General features: G+C 34.8%; 1 protein-coding gene across 5 annotated transcripts in view; it reads left to right on the plus strand.

Moving 5' to 3' along the window:
- The window catches only part of AGTPBP1 (ATP/GTP binding carboxypeptidase 1), a 183,444-nt gene that overhangs the window by 152,763 nt on the left and 9,874 nt on the right, over positions 1 to 20,807 (plus strand). For all 5 annotated transcript variants that reach the window (XM_021671912.2, XM_064361611.1, XM_021671910.2 and 2 more), the window contains 2 exons: positions 4,885 to 5,061; positions 8,890 to 9,050. In XM_021671912.2, coding sequence (XP_021527587.2) covers positions 4,885 to 5,061; positions 8,890 to 9,050 — 338 coding nt within the window. The remainder of the gene's footprint in view (positions 1 to 4,884; positions 5,062 to 8,889; positions 9,051 to 20,807) is intronic.

Genomic DNA, 20,807 nt, shown 5'->3' on the forward strand with positions numbered 1-20,807 from the left:
TCATACATCTATGGGATTATCTCTCCATACCACTTAAGAATTATAATTGTAAGATTTTCTATGTTACTTGATTAATGGGGTTCTCTTTGTACTAGGTAGTAAACTCCACATGCCTAGCAAATATGTCTGATTTACTCATTTTGTCAATATTGCCACTATATCACAATACCTTATTCATAATAAGTACTTAATAGGTATTTGTTGTTAGGTGAGTTGATGGATGAATGGCAGACAGACATGTGGGAAGGTAAATGCAAGACATTTTTCCCATTGTAAGAGATAAAATTAACTCTGTTTGGTCTGTTTTTTTTTTTTTCATTAAAATTATCTTGTCCCAAATTTCTTTGATGAATTTTTTTGAATTTTGTTGTGAAAGGAAACATAAGGTGATGCTATAATTAGAGTAAATAATCCACTTTTCCCCAAATATCATTTCTCAAGATGTTAACAGCTGTTTCACATACACCTCTCCTCACCAATAGTTGTATAATCACTTACATTTGGTAATTGCATTAGATACAGCTAACTTTTGTTTCTTTTCTTTAGGACACCTCAGAATCTTCACATGCTAATAAGCATCTTACATTTCCAGGGGTGTGTGTGTGTGTGTGTGTGTGTGTGTGTGTGGTGTGCATGTGTGTGAAAGTGGAGTATTTCCCTTAATTTTATAATCATGTTAGTTCCTATTGCTGTTGTATAGCAAACTACCAGAAACATAGCAAAACTACAGTTCTGCCCATCAGAAGTCCAATGCAGGGCTCACTGAGTTAAAATCAAAATGTCATCAGGACTACACTATTTTTTGAGGCTCTGGTAGACTTGTTTCTTTGTTCTTCTCCACACCCCTAGTATGTCTGTGTTCCTTGCATCATGGTCCCTTTCAGCCAGGAGTCAAATCTGACCTCTGCTTCCATTGTCACATCTCCTTCTCTCCTGCTGCTGCCTTCCTCTTCCCCTTATGAGAGCCCCTGTGATGGCAAGGGCCACTAAGATAATCCAGGATAATCTTACTATCTCAGAATCTTAACTGAATCACATCTAGACAGCCCCTTTTGCCATATAAAATAACATATTCCTAGATTCTGGGGATTGAGACATTTTTGATGGCGACTGCCATACCATAGAACCCTTTTTTTGCAGATAGGTTGGGAAGGGATGGACTAATACACATAAATACTGTGTTTCTGATGATAAATCATAGTACTGCTTAGTGCAAATGTTTATGTTTTAGGGGAAAATACAAAAAATTATGGCATATAAATGGAGTGTCTTTGTTTTTTTTTTTTTTTTTTTTTTGAGACAGAGTCTTACTCCGTCACCCAGGCTGGAGTGCAGTGGCACGATTGATCTTGGCTCACTGCAGCCTTCATCTCCTGGGTTCAAGTGATTGTCCTGCTTTAGCCTCCTGAGTAGTTGGGATTACAGGCGCCTGCCACCACCCCCAGCTAATTTTTTTTGTATTTTTAGTAGAGATGGGGTTCTACCATGTTGGCCAGGCTTGTCTTGAACTCCTGACGTCAAATGATCCGCCTGCCTTGGCCTCCCAAAGTTCTGGGATTACAGGCGTGAACCACGGTGCCTGGCCTAAATTGAGTGTCATTTGAAAACATAGCTAATCAATGCTCTTCAAAATTATCAAGATTCTTAAAGTTACGGAGGGACAAAGGAACTGTTACAGACTGCATGAGACTAAAGAGAAACAATAACTAGATACAATGTGAGATTCTGGATGGGATCCTGAAACATGGCATTAGAAAAACTGATGACATATTGATAGACCTATTTGAATGAGGTCTATCAATAGTATTGCATTAATTCTAATTTTTTATTCTGATACTGACCTGTGGTTAAGATATTAACATTCAAGTTGACAGAAAAATGAAAATTCTTTGTACTGTTTTTGCAACTTTTCTCTAAGTTTAAAATTAGCTTAAAATAAAAGGTTTACAAAAAGCTTGATTATTGCAGGTTGAGTGTCCCTTATCTAAAATGCTTGGGACTATAAGTGTTTCAGATTTCAGATTTTTTGTTTGTTTCTTGGAATATTTGTATCATACTTGCTGGTTTGAACATTCCTAATTCCAAAATCTGAAATCCAAAATGCTCCAACTAGCATTTCCTTTGAGCATCATGTTGACATTCAAAAAGTTTTGGATTTTGAAACATAATGGAGTTTTTAAAAATGGAAGTTAAATCATATATTTGCGTTCAATAAGGGGAACATCACAGCATCCTTCCAGTAAGGTGAACATCATAGCATGTGATGCTACGGAAATGTGTGATTTAGCTTCAATAAAACTATTAGCTTTTTCAGTACCTTTTAATATTGCTAAATATTATGGATAGTAGATCATCATTCCTGAATGAGATGACTAACAATAATGTGAATTAGGACTTTTGTTTATTTCTTTGACTAAGTACCCTGATTCTTCTTGGGCATTAAGTAAATATTTGTTGAATGGATGGATGAATTAATTATAAATATAGACAAACATCTAACAATTATATTACCTTATTTATATTGTGCTTATAACTTTTAGTATAGTTTCATAGGAATTTTCCGTGTGAGCCTCACAGTGCTCTGTGATGTCGATAGGGATTATCATTGCTACTGTACAAATAAGTCCACTAAGACATCTGAGTCAGTTGACATGCTTGAGGCCTTGGCCAAAATATGGTGTGCCTAGGACTGAAATGAGCTGTATTGCTTCAAGTCCTGTGTGCTTTCCATTCTGTCACAGTGCCTCTTTCTATTCCTACAGTTATGCCTAAACAAGTGCCCTAGGTTATTTTCCAAAAAACATTTTTGGTAACCTACTGCTGCTCTGCTTCAAAGCACATTTTCTTTTTGGGTGCCCTCCCTCTCCTTCCCTTTTCCCAAATAAATAAAATGATTAGAATTATATAGAAAATGGAAACACTCCAGATATAAAGTAGTAAGTGAAAGTCATCTTTTCCTAGTCATTATCTTAACACTAGACAGTTTTACCATGTATATTGTAAGACTTGCCTCTGAGCACATCCATATAGATATGCATGTAGTATATGCAGTTTTCGCCTTTTTATTTTTTAAATACTACACAGCAACTTGCTTTTTCCCATGATAATATTTATTGGTCATCTTTTCAGATCATCCTGTCTGAATCTGTCTCAGCCTTTTAAACAGTCAGGCAAAGATTTCCATTGTGTATTTTTGTTATTTTTGTAGACTGTACCAAAATTTACTTACTTAGTAGTCTATGTTGGTAGTCATTTAATAAGTATTGCCAAATTATCTTTCATAACGATTGTACAAATTGATACTACCAAATACCATGAATGCTAGTACTGTTTTTCCACACCCTTATTACATTGTACTGTCATCTTTGCCAGGTGAAAATAATATCTGATTGTTAACCATCGTACCTATAATTACAAATAAGGTTGAGTTTTCCTATGTTTTGGCCAGTTATGATCTCTTTCTTTTAAAATAGCCTTTTCTCATATTTTCTACTTACTTTTGTACAGGTCATGTAATTGTTTTTTAAATAAGAACTCTGTAGGCCAGCTGTGGTGGCTCATACCTGTAATCCCAACACTTTGGGAGGTCAAGGTGGGTGGATCACCTGAGGTTGGGGGTTTGAGACCAGCCTGACCAACATGGAGAAACCCCGTCTCTACTAAAAATACAAAATTAGCTGGGCGTGGTGGTGCATTTCTGTAATCCCAGCTATTCGGGAGGCTAAGTGAGACAGGAGAATCGCTTGAACCTGAGAGGCAGAGGTTGTGGTGAACTGAGATCGTGCCATTGCACTCCAGCCTGGGCAACAAGAGCGAAACTCCGTCTCTGAAAAAAGAACTCTCTCTATGTATTACAAATATGTTTTCTGATTTTTTATGATGTGTAGTAGTTTGATCATATTTGTTAATTTCATAAATTGTTTTTGGGGGTTTTGAGGCTTTAGAAAGATTTTTTTCATTCTGAAGTTTTAAAAGTACAGTTCCATGTTTTGCTATTTCTAGTTTCATTTTTAAATATTTATTAATTTTAAGTTTATATTCTCAATCCAGCTAGAATTTAATGAAGAGTGACTTTAGATTGTTTTTCTTTTTTTTTTTTTTTGCCACTTTTAAAATATAACATTTATTGCTTAGATGGTTTGATAAATAACAGCTTTTTTTCTTAATGGCTATCCAGTTGTGTCAATGTTTAATGAATGATCAATCTTTTCTCCACTAATAATAATGATGATATTAAGTTTAATGCATTTGGTTCTAATTCTGAGCTCTCTTTCTTTCTAGAGATGTATCTGTTCCTTTATCAGTATCACAATTTAACTTATTTTACATCTATAAGCTAGTTTGATATGTGGGATTATTTCTCCAGTCATAGCCTCCTCCCCCACCCCAATTTTTCAGGGTGTACTTCTATATTTATGCTTTCAGGTGAAATTGAGAATAATTTAAGTTGCAGAAAACTTGGGGGTAGTTTTGATTGTGATTGCCTAGCTTTATTAATTAATTTAGGAATGATTGGCATTTACAGTGTTAAATATGTCAATAAGTCTTTTATGACTAAATTTCACATTTTAAACATTTTTTTCATATTTTTAGACATGTTTTCTCAAACGATTTTATTTTGCTTATTGTTTATACTGTGAATATGATTCCTCCATTGTGTTTTCTAATTGGATACTATGTTTGTTTAGAAAAGCAGAAAATTCAGAATTAGTTAAGAGGCATGTTTTGCTGTTTCAATGGCAAGGGATATATAATAGAACATCCACATGGCTTTGCTCTAATTACTGTGTTTTTCATCAAAACTTTTAAAAATCAAAAACATTTAATTAAAATTAAAAACTACCTCTTGGTTTATTTTATCATCATCATTCTTGTTTTTAACAGACATTGCCTAAGATACTGAGCCATATTGCCCCAGCATTTTGCATGAGCAGTTGTAGCTTCGTAGTGGAAAAATCTAAAGAATCCACGGCACGTGTTGTAATTTGGAGGGAAATAGGAGTACAAAGAAGTTATACCATGGAGAGTACTTTATGTGGCTGTGATCAGGGAAAATACAAGGTAAAACATCTCAGGTTTTCTAACTATGAAAGATATTTGAAGACTTCCCTTTCATTTATATCTTGTGGTTTTTAAGTATATATTAAATGGTGTTTGTTTTATTGAGTTACATGTAATTTTTAATAATGGAATCATATGCAATATTAAGAATAGGTTTTTATTTTTTTGTTTTGTTGGTGTCTTTGCTTCTCTGAACTAAATAGCTTGCTTGGATCCTTAAGAAATTCTTGGTTATTTGAGTCTGTTTATAGTCAAAATTTTTAAGAAAGCACATTAGAGTACATACTTACTCATTAGTAATTTATAATAACCTGTACAACTGATACATTATTAACAAAAACTTTCTATTTTAATTTATTGGGTATAAATATATTTTTACGCATTTAAAATAAACACATTATACTTATTTATAAAGCAGCTGGTCTGTTATATTTAGGTTTTTGTATGTGTAGCTTTTATTTGTGTGTTTGTTTGTTTATATTTTGAAAAATAAAAATAGAGACAGGGTCTCACTATATTGCCCAGACTGGTCTCAAACTCCTGGCCTCAGGCAGTCCTGTCTTGGCCTTTCAAAGTGCAGTGATTATAGGCATGGGCCACCACACCCAGCCTTATGTGTGACTTTTAAATGTAAATAAGACTACTCATTTCTGGTACTGTAGGCTTTTAATGGACATAATTAGAATTTAAACTTTACTTCTGAAATTAAATACTAGTAAAAGGTTAGGTGATTTTAGATTTATTAATTCTAGAGATTGAAGACAATGTGTAATAAATTGGACTTTAGATAAGTAATGAGACAGTATTTCTATTTCTTGCTTTGGCACAGATAGATTTTCAGGTGTCATGCTAATTATTTCACTCCTTCCATTTTGTTTGTTTTGTTATGGGGAAAGAGGATACTGAGTCTGAGAATGATTTTTATATACCTCACATAAACATGGTTTAACTTTGTGTTTGAAAAGAAACATCTAACCTGGTTAGCATTTAAAAAGTAAACATAGTTGACACGAAATATTTTAGGAGAACTTAAATAATGACTTTTTCAGTCTGTAACAAACTGGAAGAAAATTACATTGATTTTTGTAAGTGATACTAAAGTAAAGTAACTACTAACTTACTGAAATAAGTATAGTAGTAGTAAAGTAGAACTTAGGAAATTCCAGTACTTTCTGTTCAGCGACTCTTCCCTCAGTTTTAGGTTGATTACAATATACTATTATTATTCTTACAAAGTGTAATATGAGATCTGACTCTTCCCTCAATTTTAGGTTGATCACAATATACTATTCTTCTTCTTCCAAAGTGTAATATGAGATCTCCTTGAATATTGTAAAAACAGTGACTTCTAGTCAGTCCGGTTAGTTTACCAAGGGTATGGTGGTGCTGAGAGGTAAAATGTGGCATTAACACCACTCCAGCTTCCAACCCCTTTCCCCTGATCGTTGCTTCAGTGGACAACTGTTGTTAAGGGTCTGATTGAGTAAGTGTGTGGGATGCGAAAAAAAACTTGAGAATCACTTTTTTATAAGAATATAGGTGATTTCTAGGAAAAAAACTTGGGCTTAATGATTTATGGAAACACACTATGACTTCTTAAAGAGGTGATTTATGTGTTAGGCTGCAGAAGGTGACTCAGAACATCACTGTCTCTGAAACTAGCTTCTGGGCAGTGGGGAAAGAAGCTTTCAGGACACCGATGACTTGGATGCCCCTGAAATCATCCATAGTATACAATAGTAGTGCTTTGTCACTATATTTGGATTCCACTGATAGACTTTCATTGAATTAAAAAATTTTTTTTGATTTCTATTTTGATAAATTTGTTTGGTCATTAAAAAAAAGATTTTTAAAAAGCTAAGATATATTGTGAAACATAAACTGTTAAACGATTTTTGGAGTTTTTAAAAATATATAAACATATAAACTTTTACAAATAAAACAGATACCTAATAAATACTCATTTTTAAAGGTTTTTTGATATATAAATATATAAACTTGACAAATAAAATGGATACCTAATAAATACTAATTTTGAAAGTTATTCTTTAAATATATAAATATGAAAACCTCTACAAATAAAATGGATACCTAATAAATATTCATTTTTCTTTGATACTGTTTAGTTAATAATGTATACATTGATTTAAAACCCTTATTGAAGGAAGTGTCTTACTAAGCCAGGGCTTTCCTTTAATATCTAAAATGTAAGGTTTTGATCGTAACATACACTTTTAAAAAAAACCTAATAAACTTTATTTTTTAGAGACTTTATTTTTTAGTTTTGGGTTCATAGCAAAATTGAGTGGAAAGTATACAGAGCTCCCATATATTCCCATCCTCCTCACACACACTTGACATCTCTTAAACTTGGTAACTGATAAGTGTGTGAGTGTGGTAATATTTTAGGTAACAGTCTTTTTCACCAACAATATTTTTATCCTACTGAGTTTTAGGCTATAAGTATTCTTTATTTTTATTGTCTGTGAACTAATTCAGAAACAAGTATTACCTTTCTAAAACTTACAAATTAAAAGGTCAAATTAATGTTCTAATGAAGTCAGCTAGGTCCCGTTTCCTAAAATATTTGGGAGATGGCCAAACTATTTAAACCAAAAAGTTGAAAAATAAAAAAATTACTGTAAAGTTATGTGCTTCATGTAGAGTAAGTAACAGTTGTTACATTTCATTTTCTTCAGTTACTGTGTGCCATAGGAACTCACTTAGTCTGGTCACTGAAAAGCTGTTATAAAATGCTTTCTCTTGAATTGATATCAGCTGTCATCTACACCTACAACTTTTATAGGTACAAGAATATTGCTTTTTTTAGGGATTTATTTGTATGTGAAAAATAAATGATAAGGAGTATATTATTGAAAAATTATTTTTGAATAAGTATTGAAAATTACATTTGAATATTCAAAAAATTATTGAAAATTATTTTTCAATAAATAATCATTTATTGAAAAATAAATGATAAGGAGTATATTAATTTGCAGGCCATTTTTATGGTTTTATGTGATAACATTTAACTTTTGGTAAACCTTACATTGCTTATTGGGAAACTGTTTTTTAAAAAAGATAGGGAAGTTGAGGTAAAATACTCTTTTTTCTTTAGTAGACAAAATTCAAAATGGGTATTTTGAATTGATGTGGTTCCTAGGAATTTATTTTACTACTCCTTCATTGGCTTAGATTTGATTCTTTTTTTTTTTTTTGACAGTTACCTTTTATTTGTTTTTTACTGATTAGAGTCTCTTATTATACAGAAGAAGTATCTATAAAGTAATGTTCAAGTATTCATATTGGAGCCTTGATTTTAATACTATAATATTTCAACATTAGCATATAAAGCAGTGGATTACAAGAAGTACTAATAAGCTCTTGTTAAAATGCAGTAAAACTGTATTTTAATATTCTACAAGTAATGTTACTTGTAGAATTCATATGAATTCTACATTCTTTTTTTTAAATTTTTTTGTTTTTCAACTTTTTGGTTTAAATGGTTTAAATTCACATGAATTCTACAAATAACATTAACCACAAAGTGTGAATGTGTTTTTTTCCCTCTAGTGTGATGCTGAAAATCGTTTGCATTATAGTGAAAGGGAGTAGACATTTTAGAAATTGTGTTTTAAGATAGTTTCCTTTGTGACTTCTATCTTGTATTGTTGAGATGTTAAGCTTGTTGAGTCCTAGTTCCATACAAAGTACCAGCCTTTTAATTTTATTAATATAGTTACATATTCTTTTTATATAATTTCATTGAGATGTAGCCAGAAGATAGCAAACTTTGCAATTATATGCATAATATTTCTTTATTTCAAGGGTTTACAGATTGGTACCCGAGAATTGGAAGAGATGGGAGCAAAATTTTGTGTTGGTCTTTTACGTTTGAAAAGACTGACATCTCCACTAGAGTACAATCTGCCTTCCAGCCTGCTTGACTTTGAAAATGATTTAATTGACTCAAGCTGCAAAGTAACTAGGTAGGACAAAATTGTTTGTTCTTTTATTACATTGTAATGTATTATTAGACTTCATTAAAATAACTTATAGCAAGGACATGGTAATTTTGACAGGCAAGACCATGTTTAGAATTAATATAATTAAGTTAATACATCTAATATTTGTTCCAAATTATTGTATTGCTGATTCTTTTAATGTTGATATTTGCATGAGATTTTAATAAAAATATATTTCAAATATTTTTAGTGGTTGTAATGGTTTACTTTTAGCCCCAAAATGAACAGTGTGAGAAATAATCGTACTTAGCTAATATCTAAGTTAAGAGGGCTTAGACAGCTGAGTGGGGTGACTCACACTTGTAATCCCAGCACTTGGGGAGACCGAGTTCAGTAGATCACCTTAGATCAGAAGTTCGAGAACAGCCTGGCCAACATAGTGAAACCCCATCCTCCTAAAAATGTAGGAATTAGCCGGGCATTGTACAGGGCGCCTATAATCCCAGCTACTCGGGAGGCTGAGGCAGAAGAAATGCTTGAACCTGGGAGGTGGAGGTTGCAGTGAGCCGAGATTTCACCATTGCACTCCAGCCTGGGCAACAGAGGGAGACTCTATCTCAACAACAACCAAAAAAGAGGGCTTAGAGTCAGGAATATTCCAAAAGATTCTGTTGATGTCTACACAACTGATGATTGTTCAGTGTCCTTCTTGTTTATATAGATTAGAAACAGCTAATTTAGCATTCCTCTGAAAATTTAACTACATCTGCCAAATATACTTCTAAATAGGTAATCTTTTTCTCCTAAAATTTATTATATACAAATTTGATAAGTTATAGGCTCAGAGATAATTTAGAATCAGAATTCTTAATTATAATGCCAGAGATTAGCATTTTATAGTTTTTTGTATATGGGTAAGAATAGTCTCATTTTATAGAACCTTCATGATTTTTGTTGTGAGGCATTAACGTGTCACCAAATTTTTTAATTCATTGCTATATACTGTTGTATATATCAGTATAGCAGTTTTAGGTGTGGCAAACATTACTTGGAACTCCATTCTTCATGAATGTGATAATAATCACCTGCATTTCTACCCTTCAAAGTAATCAAGAACGGAAATGAATAGAAAGATTGTCAAATCTCACTGATATTTAAGCCTCCTTTTCAGTTTTAATTCATGTATTCTTAACATGTAGTTAACAGACACATTACTGTTGCCTTAGATATACTGAAATATTGTTTATACTTACTGGTACTTCACAACTATGATTATGATTAGACCCTTCACTGGTCTCACTCTTTTAAAAGACGCATATATATATATATATATATAGAAAAGCTCATATTTTAAAGAAATCACATATACTGCTATATCACAAATATGTTTTTAACATTTTGATAATTGTATTTCCATGTAATTGATTTCCTTTGTAATCATATTTATTTTGTTTTATATATTTAAAAGTATTATGAGGAGTTGATAGGCCTCATCAGGCTCTTTAAGGGGACTGTGGCACAAAAAAGGTTAAGAACTCCTCATCCTTATCATTGCATAAATGTAAAAATACAAACCAAGCCACGCGCAGTGCTCACGCCTATAATCTCAGCACTTTGGGAGGTGGGTGGATCATTTGAGGTCAGCTCAGGAGTTCCAGACCAGCCTGGCCAACATAGTGAAACCCCGTCTCTGCTAAACATACAAAAATTAGCTGGGTGTGGTGGTGTTTGCTTGTAGTCCCAGCTACTCAGGAGGCTGAGGCAGGCGAATGGGTTGAACCCAAGAGGTGGAGGTTGCAGTGTCCAGCCTGGGTAACAGAGGGAAATTGTGCCTTAATAAAAAAAAGTAATAATAGCCAATTACAAATTCAGTTTTCTTTTGAAATTTTACTGTAGTTCTTTCTCCTGTTTGTTGATGTAAGCAAACCAGTCACTTCTTCTTCCATGAAATCATTCTTCTTTGTCTATCTTAACTGAATTTTCTACATACTTCTGACTTTTCCTTGACTTCTGTATCCTGACACTTTTGAGGATTAAAGGTCCTCAATCTGAGTTTGTCTGTGTTGCATGATTATATTCAGATTATGCATCTTTGGCAAGACTATCACGGATACTATGTGCTTCTCATTGTATCTTATCGTAGAGCACAGTTTTAATTTGTCCCATTACTCAAGACGTACGTTCCCTTTGATCATTTAATTAAGATGATATCTGCCAAACTTCTCCATTATGAAGTTAGATTTTTCCTCTTTTGTAATCATATTTTTGTGGGCATACTTTGAAACTGTCAGTATTCTATCATCCAACTTTTAATTTATTCATGCGTAAATTTTTATGTATTAGGCTTATGATTTTTAATTTTACTTCAATGAGTTTTAATCTATTACTGTCATTGTTTATTTTGATGCTCAAAATTTTCCTGATTTGGCTCCTTCAAACTTCTTTATGTTTTTGCATGTCCCCATCATTCTTTGAGGACTTCCTTGCTTTTTGGCAGAACAGGATTTCCCAGGTCGTCATTGCATGTTCTTTATCTCAGGGTTGGAATCAGTCATTTCTTCAATGCTTCCTGATTCCTTTTGGTGGAAAACAGTATGTGTAAGCCTAGGTGCTAGTTGTTATTTATTGCTTTTGTGATGTTACTGCTCCCAAGTTCTTTCAGTGGACAGAGCTATAGAATATATTTAAGTATTTACATACATGAATTTATATATATGTACATACATGCATGCTCAAATGAACACAGACATAACCTGAAAATTCTGAGTTCACAGCAGTGATACGTTCAATTCTGATTGTACACCTAAGGGTTAAGTCTAGTTTTCAAATTTTAAATGTCTGATTCCCTTCTTTAACAGTGAGAAACACAGCTGTCATTATCTTGAATATTTTTTCTTATTTGATCAACCTGCCTGTGTGTAACTAATCTCCTGTCTCACTGCATGCCTTCCTCACCCTGCTTAGGCTCCAACAATCCAAAGAGAGGGAGCTTTTTAAAAATAATTTTTGTAATCTCAGTGCCTGGCATGCAGTACCTATTCACTGACCAGATATGTTCTATTAATGAGTCATTATGTTTAGGTATTTTTTGCAAATCTATTATGGGTAGAGTGTTGTGCTAGAATCCCAGCAAGCGTAGGAGAAATGGGAAATGAGAGCTCATGTCCTGAGGGGAGCCGATAGTATCATGGAGAAAGCATAGTTTATGTTTGTGAAGTGGTATAATGGTGTTATAAAACAGTGCAAAAATAACAGTTAAAAATTACATAGACATTTGGAGAAACAAAGTGACTGAGTGAAGGCTGAGTTTATCTGGGAGAATTTTCCCAAGTCATTAAGTTTTAGAGTAGAGCTTGAAAGTTAATAATAGATGAGGTTTGGTAAATAAATAGCAGCTGGACGTGAAGGAAACAAAGTTAGTGACGGAAAAATACAGTAGCCCCCTTATCCTTGGTTTCACTTTGCATGGTTTCAGTTACCTGTGGTCAACTGTGGTCCAAAAATATTAAATGGAAAATTCCAGAAATAAAGAATTCATGTTTTAAATTGTGTGGTATTCTCAGTAGTGTGGTGATGTCTCCTGCCATCCCACTCCATTCCACCAGGGACATGAGTCATTGTTTTTGTCCAGTGTAGCCACACTATAGACACTCTCTGCCCACCCCCTGCACCCCTTAGTCACTTAATAGCTGTCTCAGTTATCAGATGGAAAAAAAACAGATATACAGGGTTTGGTACCGTCCACAGTTTCAGGCATGAACAGAGGGGTCTTGGTCTAATCTTCTGCAGGTAATAGGGGACTACTGTAAACTGGAAAGTCTTATCTGGAACTTAGAAAACTTAAGGCTGGAGAAAACATCAAAGGAGCAGTTATTTGCTAATGACTATAGATTTTGTAGAAGAGGAAATAGTAATTGTATATGTCTTTAAGTATGGAATGATAAATGATCCATCCTATATGAAAAATGTATTAATTCAAAACATTTAGAAGCTTGTAGTAGCCTGGTACTGCTGTTATGTAAGCACCAGCTAATGTGGTACTCTGAGGAGAGTGGTGGCTGCAGAGCGATCTGGAGTTGTTTTTTGACGTGGATACTTCCAGTGTAATATGACACACTACTAGCGTACAGTTATTCAGGACGCTGCTTCTTAAATGTAAATTTGTTGTTACTGTTTTGTTTTTCATATAATACAGATAGAGTAAATAAGGGGGATGAGGGAGGTTCTGATTGTGGACTGAAGATAAAACTAGCCAGCTTTGCAATTTCTGATCAGGTCATTGGTATATTCTTGTTGCTTTTAAGCCTACTTCCCCCACCTAATACAGATTGCCAAAGCTTTTTCCTTTGTTACTGCTATTTATTATTTTAATATCTTATTTTATAGTAATTGCTTATTCATTTAGCTATTCTTTTTCTTGCTCTTGGAAACCTTTCAGGAATAAGTGCAAATTCTTGTCATTATTTGCATTATTGGTAATGTGACATGGGGGATGTTGTACATATTTTTTATCTTTACCTCCTTTTCTCAGCTGTTGATATTCATCCTTTAGTTGTGCTCTGCATTGGTAATCACTAATAAAAGTCATTTTGGTAGTAATAGCCATAGTTAATTAACACAGGCCACTTGGGTTTATTTGTTGATGGGGAAAAGGAGTGGTGTGATCATAAACTTTCCTTTGAGGATTTTTTCCTTCATCTTCTTTTGCTTTTTCTCCTCTCCCACTTCTCAACTTACCTGCTTTCTGTGGGTAATATTCATTCCTGTGACTTCACATTCTGTCTGTATGTTGAAACTCCAAAGTACTTGCAATCTCCCAGATCTGTGGATCCATCTTCCAACTTGCTTATGTATGCCTAGACACAAAATTAACTGGTCTAGAACTCAGCTTGTGACTGCTGTTCCCCTACCTCTCTCATAGCAAACCTGCTTATTCTTAGCCACCCTGTCCACCTACATACTCATTCTTCTTATTGGCATTTTCCTCTCTCTCTTACCCTTAACTCAATTCATCAAAAAGAGAACTTTTTGATTTCTCTTCTAAAATATTTCTCAGAGCTTTCATTTCTCCCCATCATCTTTACCGTTACACTAGTCCAGGCTGCCATCACCCCTTGCATGGATGACTCCAGCAACCTTCTGACTGGTCTTGCTTTGTGTACTTCTGGTATCCTCCAGCTTCTTTGCATGCTCTGATCATTCTCTTGCTTAGAAACCATTAGCTGTGTCCCAGGCGTGTAATGGAATATATCCATTATTAGAGTCTCTGAGGTCCAGCATAAGCCACCTACACCTTCCTCTCCTCTTTCAGCTTGTCCTACTCTCACTTTGTATTCTTACCATTCTAACTGCACTGACCATCTTTGAATTTTCAGAACAGTGCTTCTAAACCAGCTATGGAAAAGGACCAGTTTCTATTTTCCAACTTTTTCTGGACTGATACTTGAATAAAAATATGATAAGAATGCAATACTATGAAAATGGAAGAGAAGACCCTAAAGAATAAAAATATAAGCTCTAATTTATTATTATTAGATTCACAAGACCTTTAATTTCTGTGTCAAATTGTTGTAAAGGTTTCTGAACCCTTCACTTCAGTTTCTGTACTTTTGTCATGATGGGCCAATAACAAAGAGTTTGTGAACCATGCTGGTCAATGGACCACACCTTGAGTAGCCTTATTTTAGAACATCAATCTCTTTGTCATCCCAGGGTCTTTGCATTTTTGCTTCCCTCTATCAAAATGTCTATGCCTCCACTTCTTTAAGATTTTATTATTATCCTCAACATGGTTCAGTTTCAGGACATTGGGTTTAGGAGTAGACTTATTTTTAGTATACCTTGCTTGACACTTAATAGGTACTTTTAATTTGAAGACTCTTGTCTTCAGTTTTGAAGTTCTCAACCACTTTCTCTTTGAAAATTGCTTCTTTATCATTCCCTTTATTTTGTTCTTCTAGAATTCCTGTATTGGAATTTCTCAGTCTGTTCTCCATGCATGTCTCTTAACTGCTTTCATGTTTCCTGCTACAGCCTAGGTAAATTCTTCAGTAGCATTTTGTAATTCACCAACTATTCCCAGAATTTGTCTCCTGGGAGATTTTTATTTTAATGACTATATGTTTCACATCTAATTTGCTCCTTTTTGTTTCTGCATTTATTTCACTTTTTTTTTTGGAGACAGAGTCTCACACTCTGTCATCCAGACTGGAATTCAGCGGTGTGATCTCGGCTCACTGCAACCTCCACCTTCTAGGCTCAAGCGATTCTTCTGCCTCAAACTCCCGAGTAGCTGGGATTATAGGCATGGGCCACTACCACCTGGATAATTTTTGTATTTTTAGTAGAGATGGGGCTTCACTGTGTTGGCCAGCTGGTCTTGAACTCCTGACCTCAAATGATTCACCCGCTTTGGCCTCCCAGCGTGCTGGGATTATAGGCATGAGCCACCACACCCAGCCCTCCATTTTCTTGTTTATCTTATGGCTGTTATTCTTTCCTTCTTTGAAGACACTAAACACTTTTAAAGTCATTTGTAGATTGTGCTATTGATTTTTATTGTGTTGGTAAATTCATCCACTGTTTCTCCTGATCATATAGTTTGCAGGCTCATTTTGAGTAAGAGTTCCCCCACTCCCAGCCCTTTCAAGTCTCTCCCCTTCACCTCTTAATGATTTTGTGATTACTTCTACCTGGCTCTCTCAGAGCTTCAGCCCAAGCTTATGGTAGCATGATATTAGCATTTTAGACTTCCCATCCATCAGTGATCAGGGATTTTGCAGGACAAGTCACTGAGTTCATGAAAGTTCTGGCTGTGATTCCCTGTACCTTTCTTTCTGACTTCATAATTGCAATGCTATAACATCTTTAGCTTTAGGCAGAAGTCTCAGCCTTATATTCTCAGCCTCCTTTCTAAAGTGGGAAGCCTTACTCCAGCTGCTCCATTCACAAGTCTGAATTTAGATCCCTGCCTCTAAGGCACTTTGTCAGCCTCTCTGCTGCCTTGAAGGAGCCACTGCTGCCTGCTTTTGGACCTGGCAGCATACCCATGACCTGACCTCGTGATTCTGTTCTTTTTCTGATCAAAGGAGATACATATCTTATTTCTATATGCATATGTATCTTTTTTGTCTTTCTGTTTTGTATTTGATCTAATGTCGCTCTGTCTTTGGGGTAGGGATAATAGGAACCTGAAAGTGTGTCCTTTTTTTTTTTTTTTTGAGACAGAGTCGTGCTCTGTTACCCAGGCTGGAATGCAGTGGCATGATCATAGTTCACTGCAGCCTTAACCTGCTGGACTCAAGCAATCCTCCCATCTCAGCCTCCTGAGTAGCTGGGACTACAGGCACATGCCCCCACACCCAGCTAATTTTTTTTGTTGTTGTTGTTAAGTAGAAAGGGAGCCTCCCTATGTTGCTCAGGCTGGTTTTGAACTCCTGGGCTCAAGCAGTCTTCCCACCCCAGCCTCCCCAAGTGCTGGGATTACAGGCATGAGTCGCTGTGCCTGGCTTCTATACCAACTTTTAAAGGAAGTCTTTCGCTCATAGTTTGCCTGGCTAATTTCTAGTTAGCCCCAGAGACTATATTTATGCCCTTTAGTACTGCATAATGTTCCATTCATGGTACCTTGCAATGTGTGCCAGTCACATATTGAACGGAATAAGAGGTAGGTAGCTATGTAAGATTTTAAAATTCAATTTTATTAGATTTCTGGGAATAGCCCTGTCTTACAGTGCCCTAATTAACAGTGTAAGCACATTAGACTTTATCCTTTAGTCATTTGGGAGTTTTAAAGCCACTGGCAAACTATGTCACTATTTTACCTGAAAGTATTATATGCATTTTTTTGAAACTGGGAAGGTGAAGGCAAGAAAAGATTTGAGAGGAGGATGAGAGCTCCAGTAAGAATAGTGAGAACAAGGGCAATGATTGCTTGAGGACATAGTGTTAGGTAGTATTGGAGGGTCATAATGATGAATATGGAATCAGAATAGGGGAAGACACATTTCCAAGTGTAAGTGAAAAGAGTAAATGACAGTATTAGAGGTGGAACTAGGAGACCACTTAACTTTTCCTAAGATCACTCCCTTGTCCTTTTCTCTGGATCTCTTCTTTGTCCTTGTAATTTTTAATCTATTTCCTGATCCTAATGTGAAACTGAGATATCAAGTTAATGAATGTAAGTTCCCCCAACTTTTTTTTTCATTTGAGTTCAACCTTTTATAATCTTTCAAATCCGTCTTTCCCTACCAGAATTTTGCTTTATTCAGGCTGTATGCAATGTGGATGGTGTTATTCCATAAATTAGCCCTCAGTTCAGTTTTATCCTTCTTGGCTTTAACTGTTTCCCAAGATACAGTATTAGTTATAAATCAATTTATTTTCATTTATAGGCAATGTATATCAAATAAGCTTGAATAATTGCAACAATTAGAATGTTTACATTAAATGTCTTTTTCAACATAAATAGTAACTCATTGACAGATGTTGTCCTAGTCCATTCAGGCTGTTATAATGAAATACCATAGGCTGAATGGCTTATAAATGGCAGAAATTTATGTCTCACAGTTCTGGAGGTTGTGAAGTCCAAGATCAAGGCAACAACAGATTTGGTGTCTGGTGAGGGCCTGCTTCCTCATAGCAAAGTGAATGAAGTTAGAACTCAAGACCATTAGTTTCATCCATCTACCCCCACCTACCTCCATCTTCCAACAATTTGTTGATATCTCGTTTGCTTTTGGTATTGGTGGGCTGGAGGGGGTCTCTAAATGCTGATGGGACCTTGACCCCAGCCAGTGTCTGTGTCCAGGCTCTTGACAGCATCAAGAATTCAAGGATGAGTCAGAATAGTGAAAACACGAAGATTTATTACAAAACAAAAAGTACACACTCAAGAAAGGGGACTGCAGGCATACTCGAGAGAGTCCCACAGTGGGGTTTGGAGTTTTTATCTTTCTGGGTTTCTTTAATCAAAAGGTGAAATATTCATGAAGATAACTGGAAAAAGGTAGAGATTGCTCAGAACTGCAGTGCCATCCACTTTTACACCAAATATGGGTGTTCCTGGAACTGTCATGATACTGGTGGGTGTGTGACTTGGTATGTTAATGAGCATATAATAAGGTCCTAAGTGAAACCTAGGTCAAATCCAGTGCCATGTTGGGTCCAGTTGGTCTTAGCCAGGTCTACACCCTGGTTTTTCAGGGTGTGGTTTTTTCACCCTAGTTTCTGTAGCCATTTCAACAGTTTGCTTTTTGGCTAGTCATGTGAAACTGCTGTCTGGAATTTTCTATTCTACCGTGACCACCCTGTATTATTCCTGTTTTATTGTCACTTCCTCTTGAATTTATTTTCTCCCTATGAATTTATCCTTAAAAAAAGTTATTTTTTTTTACTGTCATCTTCGTGGTATTTGAGAAGGGATCAGAAATAAATGCTTCTGTTAGATTCTCTGTTTACCAGAAGTTATAGAACTTTCTTTTCAATAATGTTCATTGTTGAATATTCATTACGTTATATATTCCTACGGCATTTATTGGTAATTACCAAACAAAAGTCATTTTACCCATTTGTGTTGTATAATAAAAATTCCATCTGATGCAACACTAAATCTGCTTTATGTTTTTCCTGGGCTGGGTGTTTCTTTTAGGTCAAAGCTGGAAATATTGGTAGGACTCATAAAAGTAAATAGCTATATAGTATTTTTGTGCTTAGCAAAGGCATTTTTATTTTATCTATTATCTAAACTATTAAGCAGTTTCAGTAACCTTCATTTAAATGATTTGAGAATGAGACAATGAAACATTTAACAATTCTTTATTGGGATATTGTGGTGGTGCCTAAATTTCAGGTCTATGGAGGAAGTATTTGAAGATTGAGCATGTTTGAAACATTATAGGATGGCCAGGTGCAGTGGCTCATGCCTGTAATCCCAGCACTTTGGGAAGCCAAGGCAGGCAGATGTCTTGAGTCTAGGAGTTTGAGATTAGCTTCAGCAACATGGCAAAATCTTGTCTCTACAAAAAAATACAAAAATTATCCTGGCCTGGTGACAGGTGCTTGTAATCACAGCTACTCGGGAGGCTGAGGTGGGAGAATTGCTTTAGCCTGAGAAGTGGAGGTTGCAGTTAGCTGAAATCATGTCACTGCATTCCAGCCTGGGTAACAGAATGAGACCCTGTCTCAACAACAGCAACAACAACTCTCTCTCTTTCTCTCTCTCTCTCTCTCTCTCTCTCTCTCTATATATATATATGTATGTATTTCACTTTCTTATGTATATATATGAAAGTGAAATTGAAAGATAGCAATATTTACACAGTGTTTTATCATAATCAAAAATATACCCATGTTAATAGAAGCCTAATTACTTCCATATAATCAAAATACTATTTGAATCTAGTTTTTAATGGAGGTGAAATTCACAGAGCATAAAATTAACCATTTTAAAGTGAACAATTCAGTGGCATTTAGTATGTTGACAATGGTGTACACCCATCGGTCACCCCTATCTTGTTCCAAAACCTTTTTATCACCTTCAAAGGAGACTCTCAAACCAATTAAGCAGTCACTCCTAGACCACGGCAACCACTGATCTGCTTTCTGTCCTATAGATTTACCTATTCTGGATATTTCATAGAAATGGAATCATACAATATGTGACCTTTTTGTGTCTGACTTCATTCACTTAGCATATTTTTAAGGTTCATCCATATTGTAGCATGTGTCACTACTTAATTCCTTTTTATGCATACAGCATGGACATTAGAAAATTTGATGAGAAATTATTTCTAATACAACTGATAAATATAACAAGCCAGAGAAAGCCTTTAAAGTACTTCGCATTAGTTATATTTTGTTTTAATACTTTTAAAAACCTAATTTTGTATGTTTTGATATATTTCTTAATAAGGTATAGGGACTACTGTGAGTCTGTGGACCAGTTACCATCATAGTATATTTCTCAGTTAAAGTCTCTAGACATGTCCCCAACGTTATGAGAGAGACTGAGTGGAAGCTATTGGTAAAATAGTACAAAGATATTAGTTGCCATAGACTGTTAACACTAGAATGAAATGTTAACCTCTGTTATCTGTATTTTCCTTATGTGAAGCTAGTATTTGTTTGTTTATACATATATAGGAACTTTGTCTTTTGAGAAAATTAAATTAATATAGGTAATTCTTGGCTTAATGTTAGTAGTAGTGTCTAATACTTAGCTATGTGGTAAAGTTTACTGCTATTAATGTACCTTATATTTAATGTATCATTTACCATTTTATTAAGCTAATTAAAAAATAGATTTTCCTTTATAATAGCTGTGGTACATATAACTTGAGTCTGATTTGCATTTCTGGAAATCATTTCTTGCTACTACATAGAAAAGTCTCAGAGCTGTAATTACTATTGGGATATTTTCTAGGCAGATCAAGTCATGTAATTGGAGATCATATCATACCTTCTCATCCCTTGGAAATCATAGTTACTTATAACTAAAAGTCCACCTTTTATATTTGTGCCTAGTAGATGAAATGCTATTGTGCCCACAAATACAGAGATTGAAATCATCTAGAAAAATAAGTTTGAGACTGATGTGAACACCTCAGGATCCCAGACCAGAGTTGATTATAACAGAAGCATTGAGACTTACCATAAGTAGATGATCCTTATAATTGAGATGCAGATAGTATCTAATTAGTAATTATTAGTCTGTAAGACTTAGCTATACAGGGATTTTGATGATTGTATATATTTATGGATATTTATATTTTTGGTAGCCTC

The sequence above is a fragment of the Aotus nancymaae genome, unplaced genomic scaffold (assembly GCF_030222135.1).
Source record: "Aotus nancymaae isolate 86718 unplaced genomic scaffold, 86718_ANA_hifiasm-v0.15.2.pri h1tg000041l, whole genome shotgun sequence".
Classification (NCBI taxonomy): domain Eukaryota; kingdom Metazoa; phylum Chordata; class Mammalia; order Primates; family Aotidae; genus Aotus; species Aotus nancymaae.